The sequence below is a fragment of the Phyllosticta citribraziliensis genome (assembly GCF_038025025.1).
Source record: "Phyllosticta citribraziliensis strain CPC 17464 chromosome Unknown J3D65scaffold_5, whole genome shotgun sequence".
Taxonomy (NCBI): Eukaryota; Fungi; Ascomycota; class Dothideomycetes; order Botryosphaeriales; family Phyllostictaceae; genus Phyllosticta; species Phyllosticta citribraziliensis.
In genome coordinates this window covers 323-25,231 of record NW_027117342.1, presented here as the reverse complement: position 1 = coordinate 25,231, position 24,909 = coordinate 323, and the positions used below count along the sequence as shown (strand labels likewise).

Below are 24,909 nucleotides of genomic sequence, written 5' to 3'. Positions count from 1 at the left end.
TCCTCAACAAGTGTTTGTACTGCATCACAGCCTGCGCCATGGCCCTCCCTACCAAGCACTCCGTAATCGTCTTGAAGCCGAGCCTCTCGTTGGCATAGTCCTTAGGAGTCCATGTTTGGTACGACTGTCGCTCCGCAGGCCGCTCCTTGATGTATTTGATGCGCCTAGTGACCATCTTATCTGTACACCCGACCTACTCTGCCATCGCCGCGTAGGGTAGGCCTTGCTCCTTGAGCTCTATCATCAGCGCTGCGTCCTCAAATTTCAACTTGCTGACCAGGGCCTTCTTGGCCGAGACTGGGTCCCACCCGGCCCTCTGAGTCAAGCTGACAAACTCAGTGGCGAATTCTCCAAGCGGGCGGCTGTCTTGCTGCATGAACTCGAGCTTGGTTCGAGCCGCGTGGAGCTTGTCGCGATTGTTGAGAAATTTGTCGAGACATTGGACAGCTTCAGTAGATGACTTGAGGACAGCGGCGGTCGCTGTACGTAGAGAGTCAAGGTGCATTGCGTCGTCTGTGACGCAGGGCGGGAGGACCTGAGGGCGAGGACCGGGGTTTTGAGCAGAGCAAGGCGAGCTGGAAGACCTGAGCGGCGGCGCGAGGTCCTCGTGTGGTTGAGGTGACCGCGGCGCTCAGCGGCGAGAACGAACGAATCAAACCGTTGCAACGAGCGCAGCCTCGTCTGTATGCACTCCTGAATCCATTGCGACGTCAGTCCTCGCTACATGTTGCCCCAACCCCCCCCCGCGGTGGCCTCATTCGCTTCGCCACTTCATCCCGTCCTGTCCGGCGCTCTAACAACTCGGGCCCCATCTTCTTGGTCCACACCATGAGCCGGCCTCCAGACTCAAGTTGGTGCAGCATCTGCTTTAGATGTACAGTGCACAATCAAGGCGCCCCCGTGGCGCCTAGTACGCGCTCCGGCACCAAAGACTTTTACATCTTGGCTCCATTTGCGTGGAAATTTTCCGAGCTTGTGCTGGTTTAGGAGAATGACCACCCACGCCCTAACCTGATCACTATCATCTACCATCTTCTTTTTAGCAGGATGCCAACAGAGAGCCTTGAATCTGCCATTCTAGTAATACTCGCGGGAGCACAAGGTTGAAAAAAGATGGTTAGAGGGCGGTCGGCGTCAGAGATGGGACTTTGCGGATTGCGCATGACATGATCGTTGAGATGATAAAGGATGGGCTAGCTTGTTAGATTAGGATAGAGGGTAGGCTTCGTGGCGGCGTTGAGGTTGTGCGGCTTTAACTGCTTGTCGGCCTGTAGATGGTGGGCGACGTACTTTCTTGGTCTTTTGCGCGCCAAGTCAGCCACAATGTCGTCGTAGAAGATTGATTCCTTGAAGCACTCGCTCACCGAGACTTGTTCCACTGCGCAATAAGAGGGAGTCGCCCGAATGCTCCCGCGGTGTAGCGTTCTCACCCTCTACCCATCTTCCAGCACTCAAAACCGGTTCAACACGAGCGGAATGTCATGTCCGTCATCTTAATACCCACCACCACCAGCAGCACTACAACCACCACACTGCCTCATCCTGCGCCATCAGTCTACACGCATGACCTTTTCCGTTTCTGCAAGCTCCCGCTGCCGCTCCTCAACCTGCCGTCCAGCCGAGTCGAGCCTGCGGACGGCCAGCGCACGCGCCCTCGCGAGTCCCCGTCGCAGCTCCCCGACCGCGCCGACCTGTCGGCCTGCCAGGCTTGCCTCTTCACGCGTGCTCTTGACGCGAGCGCGGAGTTGGTGCTCGAGTTGTGAATCCCTGCCAGTGCAGGCCTCCAACTTCTTCAGCGCCTCGTCCTGGCGCGCCGCGTCCTGGGTCGAATCGTCACGTCGGCCTTGCCATGCTGCCAGCGCCCAAGATGCGCGCGCGTCCAACGCCTAAGCCAGATCCTTGACCTCGTGCAGATCTTCGACGTAGAGGATGGCATGCGCGACGCGGTCGAGCTTCTCCTTGCGAAGTTGTGCGGCCACGGTCCTTTCGCCGACATCGCGTACCAGTGCCAAAACTTCCGTGGGCGACAGCGTAGACAGCCGACCGGGCTCCGACTCTTCTTCTTGGAGCTCATCGCCGTCGACGTCGCCATCGTCTTTGAGCAGACAGAATAGCACTCGCTGCCACAGGCGCGTGTTGAGTGTCGATGGGAGGGATTGGTCTGCACAGAGAAAGAGACAGACAACGGCCACGAAGATGCCGCAGTCGACGCTGTTGAGCTGGGACGGACAAAGTCTCTCCGACAGTCATCTTCTGCCTTGTTCGCTCTGCGTCCAATTTGGCTGTTTGTCCAGGAACACGTCAAGCAGGCTGTCGACGGTCGCATTCGACCTGCCACCAGCAATCGAGTCCCAGTGTTCCTTGCGAACCTGGTCATCAGCGTCGCGGATGCACCTGACAAGCGTCCAATGCCCATGCTGGTGGAGTGGCCCGAGGAGTGTATTTTCCTTCTCATTCGCGCGCATGACGTGTCGGAGAGGAATTGGATTCGTGAAGGAGGACGAGTTGATCGCCCGCCACTCGGGTCTCGTAGAGACGGCCAGTTCGACGACTCTGTCAACCACGGAGCTGTGGAGCATCTGGCCGTTGACCAACTGCTCGCAAGCCTTGGCGTTGATCGGCATTGCTCCATCTTCTGACGTCTCAAGTACAGCAGCTTTGCCCTTGGCCTTGTTCCGTGTGGGGGTCGGTGACGGAGGGGCTGAGTTTCCGCGACGAGGCGAGCTTTAGAGGACAGTTTTTGATTGAAACGTCTGCTGCGTTGTTTTGGACGGATAAAGACCCATCTTTGTCCCGACATTTGCTTCGTACCGTGCCATCTTTGGTGTCAACAAGGCGCTGGAGTCGCCGGGCACAAACGAGGCAGACGAGTCGCGTCGGCGACGTTTGGGAGGCGGAACGGGGACATCTGGCTCGTTTTGGTCATCGAGCAATGACTCGGCGAGGTTGCCGTCTAGATTATCATCGGTTCCGCTGCCGCCGTAGTTGTCTTCGAAGTAGTCGTCGTCGTCGCTGAAGTCGTTGTCGCCGCCGAAGTCGTCGGGAACCTCACGATCCGCACTTTGGCCGCGCCCGCCTTTGATTGAGGGCGACGGATGCGCTTCAGGTTCGGTTTCGGCCTTGGCCTTTTTCAAGGCGTTTTGCGCGTCTTGCGGAACACATACACGCTTGCGACTGGCACCACCGGCCGTCTTGGAGGCCTGCCATGAGGTGCGCTTCTCGCGCAGACGTGTCAAGCTCTCATCAAAGTTGTGGAGAGCGCTGAGTTTGATGACGGCGTGGAAGAAGTCCTTGGATGTGGTTTGCCCAAAAGCGTCTTCAAGGTCCTTCAAGCTCACGTTCCAGGCGACGGTCAAGCGCTGCTTCAAGCGTGCAATGTTGGCGGCGTGCTGGCGCGACAGCCCGATGACTTCGAGCGTTGTCTTTTCGACGTGCTTGTTGAAGTCCCCGTTGCCTGGGTATGCTCTCTTCAGATCCTGGTATTGGCCGTTGAGAAGTTGGCGCTGCGTAGATGCATCGTCGTTGAGGTTGTTGATGCGGCCTTGGAAGCCGTCGCTAAGAATGGTTGTGTCCAGTACATGCAAATCGTCAACTGCTCCTCGTTGTCCTCCAAGCCAGTGAAGACATGCTGACCTGCAGGTTTGTTTGGGCGAGGCGTCGTCGCTCGACAAGAATGTCGACTGTACAATGTCAGCTCGCGGTCGGCAATGCGACGCGTGCAAGGGTCTACGTACGGGCAGGAGTGTGCTCGGGGAGGATGAGTGAATTGAGCCGGGAAAGCGGTTGAGTGCTGCCTCGACATGCCCATCAAGTCGCTTTGCGTGTACCGATCCCTCTTCTGCGCGTCCTCAACGAGCTTGCGCCAGAACTCGTCCCTGGGTAGACTCTGCGAGTTGCCCAGCACCCACAGCGAGCTCTTTGCACACGTGAGACCGACGTTCATGCGGCGAACGCTGGTCGGGAAGGACGCAGGGTACGCGGGTCAGCAAGGACGCGGGTTTCGCAGGTCAGGAAGTACGGGGGTTTGGACCATGATGTTGGCAGTGGGATGGAGTCGAGGCGTGCGCAGCAGGCAGTCGGGTCAGTGTGGATGTCGCTGTGGAATGGATGGTTGGGGGGGACAGCAGAGAGAGAAGAGAGGCGGACGCGACACGAGACGACGCAAAGTGTCCAGAAGGTTTTGTAGTCCTGTGCGAGGAGAAGGAGGAGGAGAGGGAGAGTCAGCGGCCTCTGTTAGTAACTACAGTACCATTACCGCTGGCGAGTACGATTTCCGCCAGCGAGAAAGGACATTGCCGCTGGCGGGTATGGCCATTCCCGCTGGCGAGTATGCCGGTCACATGAGCGAGAAAGCCATACCCGCCGGCGAGTATGGCCATTCCCGCTGGCGAGTATGCCGGTCACGTGAGCGAAAGCCATACCCGCCGGCGAGTATGGCCATTCCCGCTGGCGAGTATGCCGGTCACATGAGCGAGAAAGCCATACCCACCGGCGAGTATGGCCATTCCCGCTGGCGAGTATGCCGGTCACGTGAGCGAAAGCCATACCCGCCGGCGAGTATGGCCATTCCCGCTGGCGAGTATGCCGGTCACGTGAGCGAAAGCCATACCCGCCGGCGAGTATGATTCCTGCTGGCGAGTATGCCGGTCACGTGAGCGAGAAAGCCATACTCGCTGGCGAGTGTGATTCCCGCTGGCGAGTATGGACGTTATGTAAGCGGGTATTGTATTCGGCGCGCGCAGCGGCACTTTACGCACAGCTTCCGACGCCAACCGAGAGAGGGTAAGGTTGGTTGCTTCCCGCCGGTGAGCATCTTCAGCCTTCGACCGGCGGCGTCGCTGAGGATTGACGACACGTCAGCAAGAGATGACCTCGTATGTCTTCATCGCTATGCGGGGCATGCAGTGTGCAGCAACCGCTGATGCGACAAAAACACCTTCCACCCGATCGGCGGACCGTGTGGTGGTGCCTTGCCGGCGGAGCTACAACAGTGCAGCGAACGAGAGGAGCACGGCCGGTAGAAGGGCTGAAAAGGATGATTTGCGCGTCGATTGCCAACGCTGGGAGTCAGCATTATTGCCACAGAGCAGACGGGAAGCTATCAAGGTGCGATGATGCATGCCGTGCAGGGTTTCCAGGTGCAGTGGTGCTGGTCGCGTGGTGGAGGGAAGGGAGGGATATTGATTCTGCCACCGCCTTGCTTACTCTACACACGCACCCGACGCGTCGCGTCGCGCCTACCACCTCACGCGTCTCCCCTACATCGGCATCGACGGACTCCAGTCGGTCTCCCTGTCTCCGCCGTCACGTCCCCTCCCGTCGTCATCTCGACTCGCGGCATCCCCCTCTCTTCCCACCGCTTCGCTCCTCCTGAGATTGGACGCCCAGCAACGACCTCATCGCCCAACGACCTCATCGCCGACCCGAAACTCACAATGGAACCACCCGAATCCAACATTTCAGCCGCCGCCGCCGCCGCCGCCGCCGCCTTGGAAGCCACCTCACATGCCGATATGCTGCAGCAGCTGAGGACGCGCCAGACGCAGCGCCTGGCCCGCGAGCTGGCACAGTGATTGCCCTCGAGCACCTCAAGTCAGCAATCCTGCGGACATCGTGGCCTTACTCCCATGTCCACCACCTTCAACTTCTCCAGCGGACCCAGCTCCTCGGCTGCCAACTCGCCCTCGCGACCCGCCTTTTCCCCCATCACCCCACCCTCTACTCAGGCCCCGCCTCATCCTCTCGCCGCATCGTCAGCCGCACCTCGTTCGCCTAACAGGCTGAGGGATGATGGAAGATGGAATCACAAAATGGGCTCTCGGCGGGCGACAGAGCGCAATCGCTCCGGCGCAATACAGGTTACAACTGGCGCGTGCCATGGGTCCGTCTCCCGACTCGGCCTTTCAAAGTCGGTGGAGACTCGATCCTTTTCCCACACGACCCTGTTCTTCATCAGCCCCGTCTGTGAAAAGGCGTCGCCACACGTTGTGAATCGCGTTCTGGCAGGGCCATGGATCTAGCAATTGCAACAGTTTGGAGAGGGCTCGCTCGCGCGACGAACGCGGTGGGGGCAGCGGTGTCGTTGGAGCAGCGCGTCTTGTCTGTCTTGGTAGAGCCGGGAGGAGCGGTCGAAAATTCCAGCTGTTCAGGCGCCGAATGACGTGCACTGTCACCAAAAGTTGAGAGTTGTGGTATTCAATCCAGTCCTGCCGGCGAGAGGCCGGCGTCTCTCTTCAATAACCTGCGGCTAGGACGCAAGCAAGACGAGTAGCAGTGAGGTAGGGCCGGACTTCCGGCGGCGTGGCGAGTATGTACATTCATAAACCTCGTCCTCTCGCTCACGCTGAACCGCCGGCCATGGCTGGCAGCGTCCTCGTGCCAGGCGACTACGCCGAACTCTCGCCAACGACCTTGAGCGAAGCCCAATTCCGCGCTTTCCACTCCCTCCACCGCGCTCTTCGCCAGCAACATGGCCTGGCCGGAGCGCGCTACATCATTTTTGCGTCGCTTGCTGCAGCTGGGATGCTGCTGAGTAATCTCCGCGGTCACTAGCAAGCGCGGGTCGGGGCTCCCTGGCGACAGCGAGGAGAGGAGGGGAACAGTACGACGGGTGAATTGGACTTGGACGTCACAGCAAACTTGAGAACAAACAACAGAAGGAAGTCCTGGCGGGGAAAAGCAAGGCGGCGCGCGCGGTCTCGCAAGATGGTATTGGGGATTGAAAGCGTTGGCCGTCGTAGCGGCCAAGGCGTAAACGCAGCGATCCTCGCACCAGCAACACCACCCTCGTCAACTCTCTTCTTCTTCTTCCTCCCCATGCTCCCTTGCCACCATGGCCACCGTTCTACAACACCAGAGCCGATGCCGCCATCCACGACCTACGACTCAGGACCTACCAGTACCTGCAAGAGATGCACAAGGAGGAGCTTCACGCGCTGGCGCCGTTGCGCGAGTCGTACTCCCATAGCAGACGCACGCGGGCACGCGGCAACCGAGTCACACGTCGACAGACTTGAGGCACTACCGGTATTCTGAGTCGGGCCGTGCGCCTGCAGCCAGGACCGGTAGGCTCTTTTAGCGGCAGTAGAGGTTGACCGCACGGGCAAAGACGCTAGGAGTGCCGGGTATAGTACCGCTGCGGCAACTGCAATTGAGAGATATGGATGAGCTTGAGTTGATGGTTGCGGACACGTCTGTGAGGGCCGAGTACATGGGGCTGGTGACGCTGAAACAGGTACAGGTGCGAGTAGAGCGGCGTGGTTCGGTGCTTGCTGAGAGGTATGAGTGTAGTGCAGAGTGGACGCTCACAACCAGGCCCGGGATCGTCCATTCCCTGGTCAGCCGCGAAGCTGCTTACATGACGGTCTGCCGTTGCGCCAGAAAGCTGCACCCACATGTCTAGAAGCGCCGCCTCGCTTTACCAACTAGGCACCCCCATTGACCAGCACACAGGGTGACAAGCAGGGCAATGCAACCTCTACCGCGATTGACCACGCGCCTTTGTACAGGAGGGTCTTGGAGCCAGTCTTGTTCCACGAGTCCAGACACCACTTTTCGCATGCCACATCTGGCCGTCACCGTCTTCAAACTCGTAGTCGCAGTAGACGGCGTTCTTCTTCGCCGGCTTCTTCGAAGAGCAGGAGGGTATTGGAGCCAGACTTGTTCCACGAGCCCAGACACCACTTCGCATGCCACATCTGGTCGTCACCGTCTTTGAGCTCATAGCCTTGGTAGACGGCGTTCTTATTTGCCGGCTTCTTTGCTGTCTGGGCGGCCGTCGTCTTGATCTTTATCTGCACCGAAACAGCCGGCGTCTCTGTCCTCCTTGCTCGCGTCTCGCGGTAGCCCACAAAATGGCGGCCGGTCGAGCCTGCGTTGCGACAGGGAAAACAGGCGTCCGGCTGCGGTAGGCCTCCAAGCTGTAGAGCGGCGGCCGGGCCTCGTCAAAGTCAACGCAGCTCATGAGCACGGGGAATTGCTGGTGGGGGAAGTCAATCAGCATATTGCAGATCCGCTTAGCCATGCGACCTCTAACTTGCTACAATATGGGTGACCTTGCTATTGCGCAGCGGCGTTCGCCAACCAAAAAGGCGGTGCCCGGCAGCGGCGGCGCAAGCCCGACCTGCCTCTCACCGTAAGCGTCGGGGAGCACTGTCGGACGGCAGTGAAGGACTCGTCGCCACGGCGCAAAGTCGCAGCAGCGCGTCCATTACATCGGCTCTGGTTGGGCGCGGGGTTGCCGCCCTTGGGGACGCGTCGGTCGTGGGCACAAGGCGACTAAGACGGCTATGGTCCTGCCTGGTCGTCAAGTAGTGGAGTAGGGGTGCCCAGGGCTGCGACTGGCAAGTCCGTGTGAGCCGTCGAGCTGTTAACCTCCGGTGCCGGCGAAAGGGTGCCCGCAGTCGGGCTGGCAGAGTAGAAGGAGGAACAGTGGCGACGGTGGTCGAGCTGGCAGCGCTGTAGGAGCAGGCCGGGCTACACGAGTGGTGAAGGTTAGCATTTCCCGTTGTTTGGCTTGGTCATGTCTGCGTACCTAGGGCGGCCAAGCGGCAGTGAGAGTGCATCAGCTCGATCTCGTCGCGGAGCTCTGGTGCGAGGGTGCTGAGCAAACGTGTCGCCAGACGTACCGGCCGCCCAGTGAACCGCATTTGGCATCACATGGCGTATGCATACCGGGTGGAGGCCATCATGCTCTGCCAGAAGAGGTCAGACGAGGGTCGAGGTCGAGCTTGAGCGTGGGCGTCGCAAGAGATGAAATACTATCGGTCGCGTCCACCAAGGCGCGGGCCAGCGGGGACAGGAGTTTGGAGGTGAAATTCTCCGCGCCAGCCAGGCAAACACGGGGCAGCGGCTGCATCTCCAGCACCAGAAAACGCGTACGCGACGCGCGCGGGCCGGGGTGGTTATGGTTATCCCTGTACCCTCACAGCTCATAAGGTGGGTGTTCGGTCTGGGGCGAGTCTGGCAGGGAGATGGAAGGCAGGCGGTGCGGCAGTTGACTCTGGCGACGCGTAGCTGGACCAATGCCACGGTGATGTTCCATCATGACGGCAGTGCGGGCGCGAGAAGGCGCTCGTCTTGACCCGTCCCCCTCTCCCTCTCGGTTTGGTTGCTTCTCATCCTCTGCGCGCATCAAGTCATGTTTGTTGCCATCTTCTAGAGCCTCCTCAGTGCGCCGCACCCACTTTTGTACCCAGCTACCCGTTATTTCTGCGATGGCGGTGGCGGCGGCGGCGGCTGGCAGGAGTTGCTGGGCCGGGATGGGAGATGTCGAGGCCGTATGAACTGGGCATGTCTGGGGCAATGCCGCCAAAGTGCCGTGAGATGTACGGGAGCGAGGGAGCGGAGCCGGACATGTCGGCCCAGTACAGAGAGAGGCGATTCGTCACTCTGGTGGTACATGCAAGTTAGCGGAGTGGTGGTACGGGGCAGAAGAAGAGGGCTGGGCAGTGTTGTTGCAGTGAGCTCACCACTGAGAAAGCCGAAAGAACCAGAAGCGCGAGTCCTTGAAATTCCCTGGAGTATTGGTGCCGTGGGTGGTTGTGATGTGATGGCGGGACGGTGCCTGCGGTGGTGTTGACCTGGAGGGAAGCAAGCGGAAATGACGTCAGCGTCAACCACTCAGGTCAGGTCCGGGTCCCGTCCCGGTCCAGTCCAACTTCGTCTCTCTCGCTTTCATTTCTCCATCCACCACCTCGAGTCTTGCCCTCGCCTTCGGCCGAAGCCTCTCCATCATGACCGCCCTTATCCACGCCCTTCTCCCTTGAACCTTTGTCAAACCTCGCTAGCGGCTCATTCCTATCATCATTGGCAGGGTACGTTGTACGCCCCTCTCTCTCTCTCCCAATTCATCCGCAAGCTGATAGCGACTGAGGGCCGCATGACCATGGGCAGCACCGTGTCGTCTGTCAGCCTCGAGTCGCTGTGCCGCGCGGCCATGTTCGTCAAGCAGCAGCTGCCCTCGCCGCCGCAGTCATGTCCCCCGTCGCAACAACAACAACAACAACCCTACGGTACCAGCCGCTTGCGCTGCGACCCGCTCATTTTTCTGCCCTTGAAATTTGGCGCGCCGATAGCCGCAAGAATGGATCTTGTCGTCATCCCTGTCAACCAGCCGGCGTTGTAGGCTTTCAACTTCGCGGCGCTGCTTCCGAATCGTCTGCCCCCCTGCGACCCGGTTCCTCCAACAAATGCTGCTACGCCGCCCAGTGTCTGGTGTTCCGGGCCTCCGCGTCTTCTCTGTTGCAGTTGAAGGCTCTGCGCGTCGACTGCGGCTGCGTTTGCCGAGTGTCCGCTTATTGGCCGCGGCAGCGCGGGCGTTGGCGCCAGGTCGCCGCCTTCGCCGAGGTCGGGGCCTTCAGGAATAAGGAAGAGACGGGATAAAATACGACAGAGGCAAGCCTACCAAGCGCGCGAGATGGACAGCATCGTCGCATGGAGACATGTTGCACGGCCGGTGCTGCTGTGAGTGGGGGCCAAGACGGCGGAGAGGACTGCTGCCGTCATCAAGAAAAAGGTAGGTTTCCATTTGACGCGCCGAGTGCGAATTATGGGTAGCCCGGGATAAATTCCAGTTAACGCGACAGCCGAGGCCGGTGCTCATGGTTGTTTTTGTTTGGTCATTAATTTTCCACAGTTTCTTTTCCTGATTTCCCTTGCTTTTTTTTACGATGATGCATCAGCGCACGACCCTCCAAGTCCCCAAAAACATCGTTGCCATGGGTCTCAACTGTGCACCTTTCAGAGGGTCTTTGAGGAAGGCCTTCTTGTGCCACCCGACCGCTAGCAAGCCTCAGAGTCAATTTGTCGCACGAAAAACACTCGCGTTGACACAATTCTGTCGACATCATCAATCCCTGACTACCCTTGAATTTGACAACTTTACGATGCATCTTCTTGATCGACGGACCGACCCGCTTCGAAATTAGCCGGCTGCTACTCCCCGCTCCCCGTTGTGTATAACACCAAAAGAAACGGCAGAGTTGTGAGCGCGCAAGAATAGAAGTGGATAGACGGCCCACCAGCGGAGAGGAAGCATGAAACAAGGCGATTAATCGCATGAAATGTGCTTCTCCGTCAAATGGCGACGGGCATACGTGTGCTCTGCCGTGGCTCGACCGCTACAAGTATTTAGACACGGAACTGTGCAGCTAACCTGGTAAGTTTTCCATGTCCTCATCCCCTCTCTACAATGTCATCTTCTCCTGACCACCAAAACTTCATGCAGCGCCGTCCGTGGCAAGGCCAGACGATGAAGCGCCGCCGCATCGTCCTCTCAGACTCGGACTCAATGTCTGATTACAGTCCACCATCAAAAAGCGCCAGCGCCAGCGCCAGCAGCAGCGACGACGATGAGTTCAAAGCCAGCGCCGATTCGCCCAGCCCCGTGGCGGTGGATGACAGCAGCGACGACGACGAGTTCAAATTCAGCGCCGATTCACCCAGCCCGATGGTGGGGCATGAAAGCAGCGACATGGCTTCGCTCCCTGATATGCAACAACTAGAACAACGCCCAGGAGCCCTACCACAGCACCACTTCCCTGCGCGTCGCACCCACGTCGAGGGCCACCGCCGCACCGTCCACAGGCGTGAGAAGCTTTTCGCGTGCGTGTGCGGCAAAAAGTACACGCGCGACAAAAACATGAAGCGACACCAGCGAGCCACGCACTGCGCGACCGCGGCCACGGCCACGGCCACGTCCAGCAAAAACTCAATCACGGCGTACATGAGCAGCGCCGGCAACAGCGGCAAAAATGCTGCCGTCTCACCGCGCAGCGCTCAAAAGCAGGAGGAAGAGAATGAGAAGAAGAAGGAAGAGGAGGAGTCGTCTGTCAATCAAGGCACCAGCGCCGCTATACTCGGCAAAACCCTACTCGACGCCATTGCCAAAGCCCTCGCCGAAGACAGCAACGAAGATGTCAAACCGAACCTTAGGAGGAACGTAAAACGGACGACGAGGAATAGGTAGGAAAACATTAGGGGGTTGGGATTAGACGGCTTCAGCGTAATGCATTAATTTTGAAACCAAAATCTAGATAAATCAAGAAGCGCATTTCTCTCCGCTTGATGCACCTACTACATAACTGGCACACGCTTAGATACGCACCAGACAACAGACGATGACAGAGCTTCTATTGACACTGTTACCAAAGTTCGGGAAAACAATGAGCTCTCCACAGTACCTTGTTGCCCACCTAAGCACTGCGTATTCCCTAGGCTACCGCTGATTACTTGAGCGATTCTGCCTCAGACGTCAGCGTCGAGCATGCCCGCAATCAGCCGCCGCCAGAAGAGGAAGACCTCGGTGCCATGTCTCTCGTGGAGACCATCATCTCCGACGACGACGACGACGCTGCTAGGTTCGTAGATGGATGTGTAGATGCCCGTCGACGCCAGCGGTAGCTCTCAAGCTAACCACTCACCATAGTAGATTTGCACGCCTCGCCCGACCGTAGCCCACGCGCTTCAACAACACCTGACCTAATGCTGCTGCTGCTACTCGACTTCAGCTTTCGCCGTCAGCCTGGCTGAGCTCTACCGACCTCTCGACGGATTGCCAAATTCATGCAGCCCGACAGCCGTTTGCTCGACATTGGTTGCTCCGGGAGACAATGGTTCCTAGTCTGAGTGGACTTCTGGCTTCACGCGCAAGACTTTACGATTCGCTAGCTCCCCCAACCGTCGAAAATGCCACGGACATGGCCCGCGCCATCGTAAGCAGCATAGACATATCTTGGGACGGGTGGCAGGTTGAGATGCTGGCACGTATGCATCAGACTAGGACAGACGACTGCAGCGTCTTCGTCATCATGTTTGCCATCCACATTCTTGCGCGCGCACCTCTCCCCACGAAACCAACGCGCTACTGGGGCGTTTGCTCTTCCAACACCACACGCCTTCCATGCGTCCTCCTTCCATCCAACAACATGTCTCGAGACAACACCACCCCCAGCAGCACCAGCATGGGCCGACCCGATCTTCACCGCTGTCTTCTTTGGCCAAGTACGCCCGAGAAGACGGTGGCATCGACAAAATCGACCTGGTGACGGGTGAGCTGGTTGAGGATCGTGGACACCTCCGCGACATTTAGGGCTATCCGACAGATGGCCCGCCAGGGCCTGGCCAACCAAAAGGCCTAATCACGGCTTCTCCATACTGCTTGGACCCGTGTACTCGCCCTCTCAACAGGAGCACCCGCTGCTCTCACGCTACCTTCAGGCCCACCCCCACACTACAAACCGCCCTCCCCCATCAAATCACCGTCCACCTCGTGGGGCCCTGACGAGTTTGACGCCGTCCATGCCGGAACCGTCTTTTGACGCATTCAAGGAGAAGAAAAAGCGCGGCGTGGACATGGCTTGAACGAGGACAATGGAGATTTGCACTGTCGCCGCAAATCATGACCGCGCGTGCCCGCATCCACCCTCTGCTTCCTTATCCTACCTCTCCCAGCACTACCGCCCGAAGAATGACCCAGTACCGCCTTTTCTATGAGGGTGGAAGTGGTGCCAGAGGATGAGGAGGACGCGGCGTCGCGATTCACCGAGTCGAAGTGGTAGAGGACAAAAAACTCCCAACTCGCCCAAACCGGCCGAGGGCCATGTCAACAAGTACTTGACAGCTCGCCATAAACGCCACACCGCGCTGCTCTGACAACACCATGAACAATACATGGAGCCGAGATTGAGGTCTCACCCGACAGTCACGACGTCCTTGGTCGTCACTTCTGCTTCTGGCAGGGCAGGCGCGACGGCAGTCACCCACACCCACACCACGCCCGACCGAACAAATTCATTCCTCCGACTCTACTCATCTCCATCTTCTCCTCTGCCCCTCTCGCTCAATCTCGCTCAATCTCGCTCCCAGCAGCGCCGCCTATGTCGATCAACCCTTCGCAACCCCTCCGTCCAACGACGCCAAAATGACGACCCAAGCCGCCGAAATCGGCCACGACTGGGTTACGGTATCATACGAGGAGCAACACGACATCATCCTCGAACAATGTACGGATGAGTTCATCGCCCGAGCAACCGACACGTCACTGCAGTCATTGGCGCTTGAAGCAGCAGTCGCGTTGAGTGACGCCGTTCGAGGCCTCGCCATGTCGATTGCCGGCTGGCTGGACGGCCTCAGGACTGCCCGTGTACCCACCCCAGAAGAGGCACATTGTCCCTGCTAGTCGCATGGGCCAGAATGCCGAAAGTTTTGCTTGATCCAAGAGCATCAGGACAAGATTGCCAACGGAACGTAGATACGGACACAGACTACCAGTAAGCAGAGCTGGCTTACTCCCCACATCCCTGGCTCACTCTTGACACTGGCTAACGCTCCAAGGCAGTTTTATCGCCGAATTCCACGCGCCAAACACGTCGCCATTATTCCCCGCCGCCTTTAAATACCGCATATCGCCAGCGCAACACTACCACAATCATCTCTACGGCTCTTTTCAGAGGACACAAAAGTGGTAGGACGTTTTCAAGATGGGCTGATTTGTTCCAATTTGCCAAACGAGAGCAATGTTTTCAAACGGGCGATGCCACATTCAACATTGAGATTCGCAGAACTATTTTCACACGGTCTCCAGTCATCATCAGGCATACTTTGAAGCGAGGGATGCATGTACAGGATTCGGCACACATCTTGCAGCGCGGAATCATGCATGGCATGAGGTGGCTCATCATCTTCATCTGCCCTTGTCTGGGTCCTCCTCCGCTGTGCCGACTGCATTCCTGCATACCCTCCGTCTGGAACACGACATGATGCTGCTCATGCAACGGCCACCATGGCCATGCTGCTCTTGATGCTGCGTGTCGCGTCTTCAACGCCAATGAGAAGGGCCATGCTGCTACTGACTTGACCCAGACCAACAAATGCACCATCAGCCGGCAAAGCTCAATCCATCCTCTCCTAGGTACATACTGGCTGAATGAGGCCCACTGACTGATGAAACGCGCGTACAGTCGGTGAGCAGCCAGCCCATAAGAAGTGGACCCAGTCCGAATCGCAACGTGGGAACACGGCGATGACCCCTTTTCCTCCGTGAACACAGCAGGGAGTGTGCATGTTGACAACTCGGCAAAGTCTCCTTGCATGCTGTTCCTGGTCTCTCGTGCAGCTGCAGCTGCGTCTCTTCATGCAGCGTCTCCCCTTGCATACAGACATTACAGACGTTTCTGCTGAAAATGCATGCAGTGGAACCCGACCGTCTGTGAATCACAACAGCGACAGCACTCAAGAGCCCACCATGTCCATGCCTTAATCGCCTCCTGTCATCGATTATCCTTCTCACAAGCCTTGAAACAATCATGAAGGGTCACCAGTCGCCATTAAGACCAAGCCACCAACGCCGGGACCAGCATACACAGCCTTCTGACGACGCTGGCCGCCTGCCTTCACATGGCGCCAAATCACTGAGTCTCTTGTCACCTTCGGCGTCTCTCTCCCCAGCAAATGGTCCGACGCCCAAGCCAGCACAATCTTTAAACAGCGCAAGCGCGGTCCGCAACAACCAGGAGCCACGCCGGCCACCCCCTCAAGCGACGAGCCACGGTCAGAGTCGAGGCTTCATCGAGCTCTCCGAATGCGGTGCCATGGTGCATCTGCAGCCCCGCCGGCGGCGCCGTGAAAGCACCGACTACACAGGCAGCATGGACACGAGCGGCGGCGGCGGTGGCGGCGGCGAGCAGTGGACCACGCAAACCGACGCGGACACCGACGACGTGCTCCTGGCCGCCGAGCTGATGGAGATGGAAATGCAATTGCACGGGCATGAAGTATCTGCTGCCATGGTTGCCACGGGAAGGGGCACGGGCGGCTACGTCGACGTGTACTGTACGGGCACGGTCTAGGTGCAAGTATTGCCAGTGGAGGATGGACACCTGGACTTGACCCGTTGTTCCTATCAGCCGGCACACGCACGTCGGGCAGCCTATGGCGGCACGTTTTCTGGGGTTTCCTGTCGCGGGCACTGCGAGTGGAGTGGAATGGATCCTTGAGTTTCCTGAATATCTACAACATTGGCCATGTTTACTCGTCCCTTCTCCACGTGATACCTTGCGCTGTTCTCCGTCTCGTCGTCTTGCTTCGCACCGCAGCGCTATTGCTTCCGCCGCCACAGCCAGAGCCCTCGACCGTCAGAAGTAGGTCAGTCACCCAACGAGGTAGCGGCGGGGGTCAGGTCAGGCCCCAACCAGACGATGATAAACGACAAACAATTTTGAGTGTGTGGTGCTACAAGAGGCAGCGTTGTTGACACAAGAGAAGGGCGTAGGCACGGCGCGCGTCGCGCTCTCCGCGCATAACCTCCGACCTCGCCAACCATCCCATCCACAGAGTTTTGCCTGCCGTGTCACGATGCAAGTCTGGATGCGGCATTGGTAACGCGCCGTTGCGTTTCTGGCTTGTGGTGGAGCGGGCAGCAGAGCTAAGAGTGTAGTTGTACCGAGGGAAGAAGCGGACACTGACGCTCTCAAATGGCATCTTTTCCATTCGACTACAACGAAACCATGATACCAAACTAAGCATCCGTAATAAAGAGGAGGAACGAAGAGGAAAGGGAGGAAAAGAAGACAAAACAAAGGAAACCCTCTCCCCCCCTTGCCCGACCGACGCTGAATTACCTCATCCTCACCCTCCACAATCGTCCACCTCTTCCGCATATGCCTCTGCCTCTGCTCTGCCTCTGCCTCATCACTGCAGGTGTCTCAATCTCGCCAACAACGTCACCAAAAACTCCATGTACTCGTGTATGGCTCTGATGACGGTGCGCTGCTGCATGGCGACGAGGCGCGTGATCACGAGGCCGCCGCGGCCGCCGGTGCGGCAGTACCAGGCCGTCAGGGCTTCAAGATCGTGTATGGCGCGGCCGTAGGCGTCTCCCGAGGTGGTGACGAAAGGCCGAGGCAGCGTTTCTCCTTCTTCTGTGTGGTCTTCTTGGCGAGAAGAAAAAATGATAGGAGGGTAGAGGGCGGCGGCGGCCGCAATAGCAGCACGAGCAGCAGAAAGACCTTCATCACCATTATTATTGTTGTTGTTGTTGTTGTCGTCGTCGTTCGTGTTGGGTGCGGCCGTGGCGGGCTCGGTCTGCGAAACGGGCGTCGGGAGAGCGCCAGCAGCACCAGAAGCACCCGTGTCAGCGACTACGGTCGGGACTGACGCGCTTGGGACGGGCGTCTCTGCAAAAGCAGCGCGGTTGGCATTGCCGTTGTCTAAGGAGGAGGAGGCAGTAGGAGCAACAGCAACAGCAGGAGCAGGAGCAGCACCAGCACCAGCACCAGCACCAGCACCAGCACCAGCACCAGCACCAGCACCAGCAGCAGCACCCCGCGACCGACAAAAAGAAGCCAGAACTCCCCTACCCCCGACCTGCGCGTACTGCCCGAGCCCTCGACCCTTGACCCTCGACCCTCAACCCTCGACCCTCAACCCCTCGACGGCCGTCTTCCGAACTTCGCTCGCCAACGCGCACCTTGCAGCATGCGATAGACACCATACTTGTCAGGAAACGCTGGACGTGATGGGCACGCAGCTGCGCGGAGCGCTGTTTAAACGTCGCCATGGACGCAGCCGTGTGCTTCTTGCGCAAGGACATGGTTTGGTATAGGTCGACTAGGTGAGGGCCTGGTGAAATGCGTCCTGGGCGGAGGTGTTGGCCGTGGCATCAAAACTACTGAGCTCGTGTTCCTCGCTCTCTTTGTCTTCGCGCTGCTCCTCCTTGCCGTCGTCACTCCATGTGGCGCCAATCATGGGCTTGATGCTCCAGACCATGCGACGCGGTAGAGCTACTGCATTGAAACCCGAGGCAGAAGCGCGCTTGTCGTCCTTTTGCGCCTCAGAGACGGTGGCAAACTGTTCCACAACACCCAGCTGTTCTCTGAATTTGCGGTTGACGCGACGGCGGAGCGCACCGACTGTGGGCTTGTCATACACGTTGCTTTGACGACCAATTGAAAAGGGCGAAAAGACTCGCAGTCGTCCTTGTTCGACGCTCTGGAGAAGCTGTGGGTCTTGATCCATCGCCTCGTCTCCGTCGTGACGTGCGCATGGCCTTTTGCCTAAGTTTCCGGGGCGTGTGGCCAAGCCAAGGAAGGACTGCCCGAGATGAGATGATGTTACCAACATGCAGTCCACCGCTTTACATCCTCATTTGTGGGCCAAACTTGCCTCTTCGTGCATGCCTCGCGGATTCTGGCCCTCTCCGCCGGGAAAACGGGAAACAGGCGGTGGGCAAGATTGCGACAGACAAGGTAGGTCGGGCGTGTCCTTAGTATAAGCAAACCCACCCATGTCTCTGCGCGCTTTTGCTTGTCAAGTACGAGAATGTCGTGGATGAGCAGAGCACTCGTGTTGCTAAAGATTCCAGACCAGGAAGTGAATGGAATTGTTACTCAATCTCCTTGCCGTGCGTGGTTAGTGCCAGGATGGACTTTTCATCAGATCAGTACGACCCCGCGATCATCCCAGAATACATGTACCTGCAAATGTGGCTCGCCGGCAGCAGCCACGGCGGTCCGAGTATGTCTAAAGCACTCACATGCTCATGCTATCTAAACATAAGCAGTAGCAGTCTTGGCTATAGATGAACCTACACGCGCAATACCTCTTGCTACAGATAACCATATTCATCGTGACTCCACGCCGCTGGCGCCAGCCTCGACTACTGGTTCCGTGCACCGCCCTCGAGGACGAAGCACAACACCGAGTAGCCTTCACTTGGGCAGTCTACCTGTGGACTTGAGCATGAACCTGGTCGCTCCTCCTCACTCGCTCTCAGGCGCCAGTCAGGAGCCTTCTTTCCTCGTCTCCCGGCGCCAGGCGCCCAAGACTTCGAACCATGGTCCGACGGCAGCCGTCCAGAACGCTCGAGGCGGCGTCGACATGGCCGGGGCCGGCCCACAATACTCAGCGACGCGGCAGCAGAACGAGCTGGTAGATTGATTGATGGCCATTGGAGCTTCGTCCACCATGATGTTGCGCGATTCCCTACATTCGCATGTCCAGCCTCAATACCATTCTGCCAAGTTTTGTAGCACCTCGAGCGCCTTTGTCCGCCACCGCGTCGTCTGCCCGGGCGCCGTCATGTCGTGTGCGATTTCGCGGATGCCAGCCAATCATCCACACAGTCAGTCAGTCAGTCAGTCAGGTATGTAGGTACTGACCAGGCGCGCAAACGGCAGCTTCTGGAGCAGCAGCTCTGGCGTCGGCTGGTGGTGTTTGATCTGGCCGAGGGCGAGCGTCTCGGCGCTGCGGCGCTTGGACGGAGGCGAGTGTCTCGGCGCTGCGGCGCTTGGGCGGAGGCGAGTGTCTCGGCGCTGCGGCGCTTGGGCGGAGGAAAGGCGTGGGGGCAGGCTCGCAGTCGTCGTGCGGGCCCGGGCTCTCAAGAGTATCGAGTCATCGTCGAAGTCCATGACCAAGGCGCAGCAACAGGCGTGGGCGCTCGAAGGCGTGCGGCTTGAAAGTGAAGTGACCGCCCACCCATGACATCCAGATGGCTGCTGTGGATTGTGGATGGTGGATGATGGTGGATGATGGTGGGTGGATGGTGGTCGCTGGCTGCCAGGCAAGGCATGGATGGGTCAGGTCAGGTCAGTAGCAGTCGGGTCGGTGGTGGGTGCGGTACATGTAGGAAGTAGCCCGCCAGCGAGAAAGCCATACTCGCCGGCGAGTATGCCGGTCACGTGAGCGGGGAAGCCATACTCGCCGGCGAGTATGCCAGTCACGTGAGCGGGGAAGCCATACTCGCCGGCGAGTATGCCAGTCACGTGAGCGGCAAAGCCATACTCGCCGGCGAGTATGCCAGTCACGTGAGTGGGAAAGCCATACTCGCCGGCGAGTATGCCGGTCACGTGAGCGGGGAAGCCATACTCGCCGGCGAGTATGCCAGTCACGTGAGTGGGGAACCCATACTCGCCGGCGAGTATGCCGGTCACGTGAGTGGGGAACCCATACTCGCCGGCGAGTATGCCGGTCACGTGAGTGGGGAACCCATACTCGCCGGCGAGTATGGCCATTCCCGCTGGCGAGTATGCCGGTCACGTGAGTGAGGAAGCCATACTCGCCGGCGAGTATGATTCCGGCTATATATAGGGAGTGGCTACGGCATTACATCAGCTAGACTTGGTGGCTCTCCCCAACCTCCGCTCTCCACCTTCGCCCGACCTCCACTCTCCTGCTCCATCACCATCATCTCTCCATCCATCGCCATCAACTCCGACCGTCACTCTGCATCAATCCTCTTTTCCCCACCCTCTCTCGCACCGAGCCTGCTTCTGTCAGCGCACGTGTGTTCGCGCTTGCGCCTCTGGCACGTCGTCCCGTCTCGCTCGCGACGCCTGCGACGTACTCGAGGAAAGCCCCGCGAGCCGCGATATGCGCTGCGGCTTGTGTCTTGGTTCCTGCGCCCCGCTCCGGCCCATTCGTGCCCTGTGAGCGGCGTGTGTTCGCGCTTGCGCCTCTTCTCGTGTCTGCTCAAGCGGAACTGGAGTTGAGGAGCGCCCCGTGAGCCGCATTTGTTCGCACCAGCACCTGTGCCGGACGGACGCCCCAATTGAAGATTGGAGAGACGACCAACTGACGGACCAGTGCAGGCCTCCGACGCATCCGATCCGAACCCTACCTACACTCGCCCTGCCCGCCTGCGCAATGCTGCAGGCCAAGGATACGCAGATACACTGGGAAGTCGAGGGCGCGCTGGCTGTGCTTGGGTGGCGGCGCCAGGACTCGGGCGCCTACCAGCTTCTTGGCCGCCTGGACGAGGATCAAGATGGTGCACATGGAGGAGCTACTGGGCCCTTGGCAACGGGTTTGACGCTGTGGGTTGGGCACGCTGTCGACGACCCTACATGCAAGGTGGTTGCCATTCGTCTCTCGCTTCGAGGCCGGACGTCCAAGGGAAAAAATACAAAAGATTTCTACATCGTCCTGCCCGTCACAAACACCCAGTTGGCGACCAACAACCACCTCGGGCTGCGCTCTTCTGTCCCGCACGTTGGCTTGTCCTTCGCGCTCGCCGCCGCCCCGTACGCCATCATGCCCGTGCCCAGGCGAACGATGCAGAAGCCGCTCGACGACTCCCCCGGCTACCTTGTGACGTGCATGCGAAGCCTCGTGGTGGTCCAACATGTAGATGTGCACGTTGTGAAGAGCTCGACCACGTCTCGCGTGTTCCAGGCTTTGGCTGACGCTGCGCCCCAAGGCATTCTCCTTCGCGACCTCGCCATCGACGTCGCCACCCCAGACGCGGATGGGACGACGAGGGCCATCAACTGCTGGCAGCACTACCCTGTCGCTGCCGACGACTGGTCCAACAAGACACACGGCTGGAACCCCTACGTCGACCGCGACCCGCCTGCGTACAGCGACATTCTCATCCCACCTTCGCCCGGCCGTAGCGAGCCTGTAGCCCAGTCGTCCCCCGACGAAGTCATAACCTGGAGGTGCGTTGATCCGACGCCCAAGAAGCGCAAGGCTTCCGACTCGCCGCCCAGGCGTCGCGAGCTGCTGCGCAAGGTGCTATTGGACGAGCGGAGCACCGCGGATACCGACGCCGCTTGCACTGAGGAGGTCTACAGATGGGCGGCGGCTGCGACATCCGTCGCTGCTCTTGCTCAAACTCAAGATGGTCGTCGGACGGACGGCGCCACCAACAGCGTCGGCACGGCTGATGCATGCGGCGACCAGGACAGCCCGCATCTCGGCCATGGGAGCTTCGAATCATTTAGCCGCCCTGACATGAGTGCCCCAAGCACCGGGCCTCTGACATCAATTTGGAGGACTGAGCTCACGCAGGCAAACGCCTTCTTCTTCGATCTGGTCGCGCTCCTGCAGCGAGCGCTGCGATGCAACCCCCGGGCCCACGAGGAATACCTGGCCGGCTTTCTCGACCTCGGCCTCGCCGCGCGACTCGCCATCCACGAGCTCACTCCTGGTGCGACCGGCACGATGGTGACGACGCCGGCCCAAGACCAGATGCGCGACCACTTCACCGCTCTGCGAGACTCTCTCGCCCAGCGCATCATTGCCGACGAGATCGCCAAGCCCGCCGGCGCCGGCTGGACGTGCGACCCTGCGCCGTGGCCGCTGGACCCGGCCAAACAAGCCGACTACATGCGGCTCTGGCTGAACCGCAACCTGCAGGCCAACGCCGACGTCGACATGTTCGAGGACCTCATCCAGCTTGGCCGGGCCGCCGTGCGGCTGGCGCAGCACGACCGGCCCTTTTGCGTCTTCCCCAACGGCGATGGCGACGCCGTCGCCTGCGAGTACGAGTTTGCCCGCGCCAGGTGCCTCGCCGCTGCTTTTTACAAGATGGGTGGCTGCACTGCTGTTGAGGGACGTCTTGCGCCTATCTCGCCCGCCCGCGCCCCCGGCTGAGAACACGTAGACGGCGTCAGGACGGCCGCGCCCACAAAGTTCGTCGGGTCAGATGCCATCGACATCCACGACCATACGCACCGCCGCGACAAAATTTCCTGCCTGGTCCCCTATCTGGCCAGTCCCTGCAAAGACGGCCACCACGAATGAGCGGCCCGTCCAAGGAGCCTGTTGGGTACGCACGCCCTTGACGCGCGGCCATTTGGCCGGCGCGTTCCTCTAGACCGACCACAGCGGCCCACCTTTCGTCGTCTAGCATCAACTCCCAATTCAGGTGTAAGTGAGCCACATCTAGTCCCGCCCACGGCCACTCTAGGCGTGGTGCCCGCTGAGTATATAGCAGCTGCCTGCGCCTCTATTGATGACTGCTGCTACCGCGCCGCACTACCACTACCCTATCTTCACCATGCCCATCTCTCCAGTTTTTCAGCAGCCATCGGGACATGGCGGTTAGCTTCACGGGTCAGGAGACACGGATTTAATGTTAGCAAGCGCGGGCGTGAAAAAGTAATAAAGGACGGACGGATAGATAGAAAGAAGGAGTATAGACCTCTAATCTAGCCTCCTTTCTAAATTTCTACTAAGAAAGAGATAGGGAAGAATTACTAGCTAAATACTACTAGGCTAGCTGCTTACTAAGCACCCCCTACTATAGTTTAGCCCCCTCTATAAGTATATAGTAGGTAGTAGGGGGTAGCTATAGTATAGACCCCTAATCTAGCCTTCTTTCTAAATTTCTACTTAGAAATACTAAGAACCTCCTTATTTCTAGCTAAATACTACTAGGCTAGCTACTTACTAAGTACCTCCTACTATAGTTTAGCCCTATCTATAAGTATATAGTAGGTATTAGGGGGTAGCTATAGTATAGACCCCTAATCTAGTCTCTTTTTAAAGAAAATATTAAAATTTAAAGAATCTCTTTTTTTCTATTTTAATACTACTAGAATAGCTACTTACTAAGTATATACTTATATAACTAGGTCTATTTAACTAGTATATAGCTAGTATATAGATATATATAGTCTAGTTTTAGTAAAAACCCTATCCTATTCTTCTCTATTAAAAAGTAGAGAATCTACTATAGCTAGATTAAAGCTTAAGATATAATTATAATTTAAGCTTATATCTTATATACTAGTCCTATAGTATAGGCCTATAGCTTAAAATACTAAGATATTTTTATTTTTAAAAGTAGTCTCCTTTCTAGCCTCTTAAGTCCCTTACTAGGTAAAAAGTAGGGTAAGAAATTTAGATTTTAATAAATTTACTAAATCTAGTCTAAATATATTTTTATCTAGTAGATAAAGACTAAAGTAATAAGGAGAAAAGTAGAAAGGAGAAAAAAAGTCTAGTTTTTAATAAAATAATAATAAGTTTAGTAAAAAGAAAGAAGTTAAAAATCTAGCTAAATACTACTAGACTAGCTACTTATTAAGTACCCTCTACTATAGCTTAGCCCCCTCTATAAGTATATAATAGGTATTAAGGGGTAGCTATAGTATAGACCCCTTATATAATCTCCTTTCTAAATTTCTACTAAGAAAGAGATAGGGAATAATTACTAGTTAAATACTACTAGAGAGGCTACTTATTAAGTACTCTTTATTATAATTTAGCCCCTTCTATAAGTATATAGTAAGTAGTAGAGAGTAGTTATAATATAGACCCCTAATCTAGCCTTTTTTCTAAATTTCTACTTAGAAATACTAAGAACCTCCTTATTTCTAGCTAAATATTACTAGGCTAGCTACTTATTAAGTACCTTCTATTATAGTTTAGCCCTATCTATAAGTATATAGTAGGTATTAGAAAGTAGCTATAATATAGACCCCTAATCTAGCCTCCTTTTAAAGAAAATATTAAAATTTAAAGAATCTTTTTTTTTATTTTAATACTACTAGAATAGCTACCTACTAAGTATATACTTATATAACTAGGTCTATTTAACTAGTATATAGCTAGTATATAGGTATATATAGTCTAGTTTTAGTAAAAACCCTATCCTATTCTTCTCTATTAAAAAGTAGAGAATCTACTATAGCTAGATTAAAGCTTAAGATATAACTATAATTTAAGCTTATATCTTATATACTAGTCTTATAGTATAGGCCTATAGCTTAAAATACTAAGATATTTTTATTTTTAAAAGTAGCCTCCTTTCTAGCCTCTTAAGTCCCCTACTAGATAAAAAGTAGGGTAAAAAATTTAAATTTTAGTAAATCTACTAAATCTAGCCTAAATATATTTTTATCTAGTAGATAAAGACTAAAGTAATAAAGAGAAAAGTAAAAAAGAGAAAAAAAGTCTAGTCTTTAATAAAATAATAATAAGTCTAGTAAAAAGAAAGAAGTTAAAAATCTAGCTAAATATTACTAGGCTAGCTACTTATTAAGTACCTCTTATTATAGCTTAGCCCCCTCTATAAGTATATAGTAAGTAGTAAGGGGTAGTTATAATATAGACCCCCTATATAACCTCCTTTTTAAATTTCTATTAAGAAAGAGATAGGGAATAATTACTAGCTAAATACTACTA

General features: G+C 56.6%; 10 protein-coding genes across 10 annotated transcripts; 5 read left to right on the top strand and 5 right to left on the bottom strand.

Annotated features, from left to right (window-relative positions):
• Positions 1-1,886: 1,886 nt before the first annotated feature.
• Positions 1,887-2,624, bottom strand: J3D65DRAFT_666762 (uncharacterized protein; the record flags this gene model as incomplete). The annotated part of the gene is made up of 2 exons (XM_066802954.1): positions 1,887-2,219; positions 2,301-2,624. The coding sequence occupies 2 exons, from the start codon at positions 2,622-2,624 to the stop codon at positions 1,887-1,889; spliced, it is 657 nt and encodes a 218-aa protein (XP_066655732.1).
• Positions 2,625-2,726: 102 nt separating this feature from the next.
• Positions 2,727-3,943, bottom strand: J3D65DRAFT_666761 (uncharacterized protein; the record flags this gene model as incomplete). The annotated part of the gene is made up of 2 exons (XM_066802953.1): positions 2,727-3,680; positions 3,731-3,943. 2 exons carry the CDS (start codon positions 3,941-3,943, stop codon positions 2,727-2,729), a joined length of 1,167 nt encoding a protein of 388 aa, XP_066655731.1.
• A 3,640-nt stretch (positions 3,944-7,583) lies between these two features.
• On the bottom strand, positions 7,584-8,002 carry J3D65DRAFT_666759 (uncharacterized protein; the record flags this gene model as incomplete). Its single annotated transcript, XM_066802952.1, has 2 exons — positions 7,584-7,793; positions 7,892-8,002. 2 exons carry the CDS (start codon positions 8,000-8,002, stop codon positions 7,584-7,586), a joined length of 321 nt encoding a protein of 106 aa, XP_066655730.1.
• Positions 8,003-9,443: 1,441 nt separating this feature from the next.
• Positions 9,444-10,527, top strand: J3D65DRAFT_311465 (uncharacterized protein). Its single transcript, XM_066795277.1, has 2 exons — positions 9,444-9,815; positions 9,875-10,527. The coding sequence occupies exons 1-2, from the start codon at positions 9,602-9,604 to the stop codon at positions 10,381-10,383; spliced, it is 723 nt and encodes a 240-aa protein (XP_066655729.1). The 5' UTR covers positions 9,444-9,601; the 3' UTR covers positions 10,384-10,527.
• A 528-nt stretch (positions 10,528-11,055) lies between these two features.
• Positions 11,056-12,022, top strand: J3D65DRAFT_311455 (uncharacterized protein). The gene is made up of 2 exons (XM_066795276.1): positions 11,056-11,158; positions 11,228-12,022. Exon 2 carries the CDS (start codon positions 11,252-11,254, stop codon positions 11,966-11,968), a length of 717 nt encoding a protein of 238 aa, XP_066655728.1. The 5' UTR covers positions 11,056-11,158; positions 11,228-11,251; the 3' UTR covers positions 11,969-12,022.
• Positions 12,023-13,921: 1,899 nt separating this feature from the next.
• Positions 13,922-14,783, top strand: J3D65DRAFT_676157 (uncharacterized protein; the record flags this gene model as incomplete). The annotated part of the gene is made up of 3 exons (XM_066803604.1): positions 13,922-14,003; positions 14,252-14,270; positions 14,339-14,783. 3 exons carry the CDS (start codon positions 13,922-13,924, stop codon positions 14,466-14,468), a joined length of 231 nt encoding a protein of 76 aa, XP_066655727.1. The 3' UTR covers positions 14,469-14,783.
• Positions 14,784-15,240: 457 nt separating this feature from the next.
• Positions 15,241-16,025, top strand: J3D65DRAFT_620786 (uncharacterized protein). The gene has a single exon (XM_066799891.1). The coding sequence runs from the start codon at positions 15,306-15,308 to the stop codon at positions 15,846-15,848; it is 543 nt and encodes a 180-aa protein (XP_066655726.1). The 5' UTR covers positions 15,241-15,305; the 3' UTR covers positions 15,849-16,025.
• Positions 16,026-17,312: 1,287 nt separating this feature from the next.
• Positions 17,313-18,431, bottom strand: J3D65DRAFT_311405 (uncharacterized protein). Its single transcript, XM_066795275.1, has 2 exons — positions 18,163-18,431; positions 17,313-18,090 (listed from the first exon to the last, which is right to left on the bottom strand). Exons 1-2 carry the CDS (start codon positions 18,283-18,285, stop codon positions 17,608-17,610), a joined length of 606 nt encoding a protein of 201 aa, XP_066655725.1. The 5' UTR covers positions 18,286-18,431; the 3' UTR covers positions 17,313-17,607.
• Positions 18,432-19,574: 1,143 nt separating this feature from the next.
• Positions 19,575-20,009, bottom strand: J3D65DRAFT_602094 (uncharacterized protein; the record flags this gene model as incomplete). Its single annotated transcript, XM_066798092.1, has 1 exon — positions 19,575-20,009. The coding sequence occupies one exon, from the start codon at positions 20,007-20,009 to the stop codon at positions 19,575-19,577; it is 435 nt and encodes a 144-aa protein (XP_066655724.1).
• Positions 20,010-20,421: 412 nt separating this feature from the next.
• On the top strand, positions 20,422-22,379 carry J3D65DRAFT_311283 (uncharacterized protein). The gene has a single exon (XM_066795274.1). It carries the CDS (start codon positions 20,641-20,643, stop codon positions 22,369-22,371), a length of 1,731 nt encoding a protein of 576 aa, XP_066655723.1. The 5' UTR covers positions 20,422-20,640; the 3' UTR covers positions 22,372-22,379.
• The last annotated feature ends 2,530 nt before the right edge of the window (positions 22,380-24,909 follow it).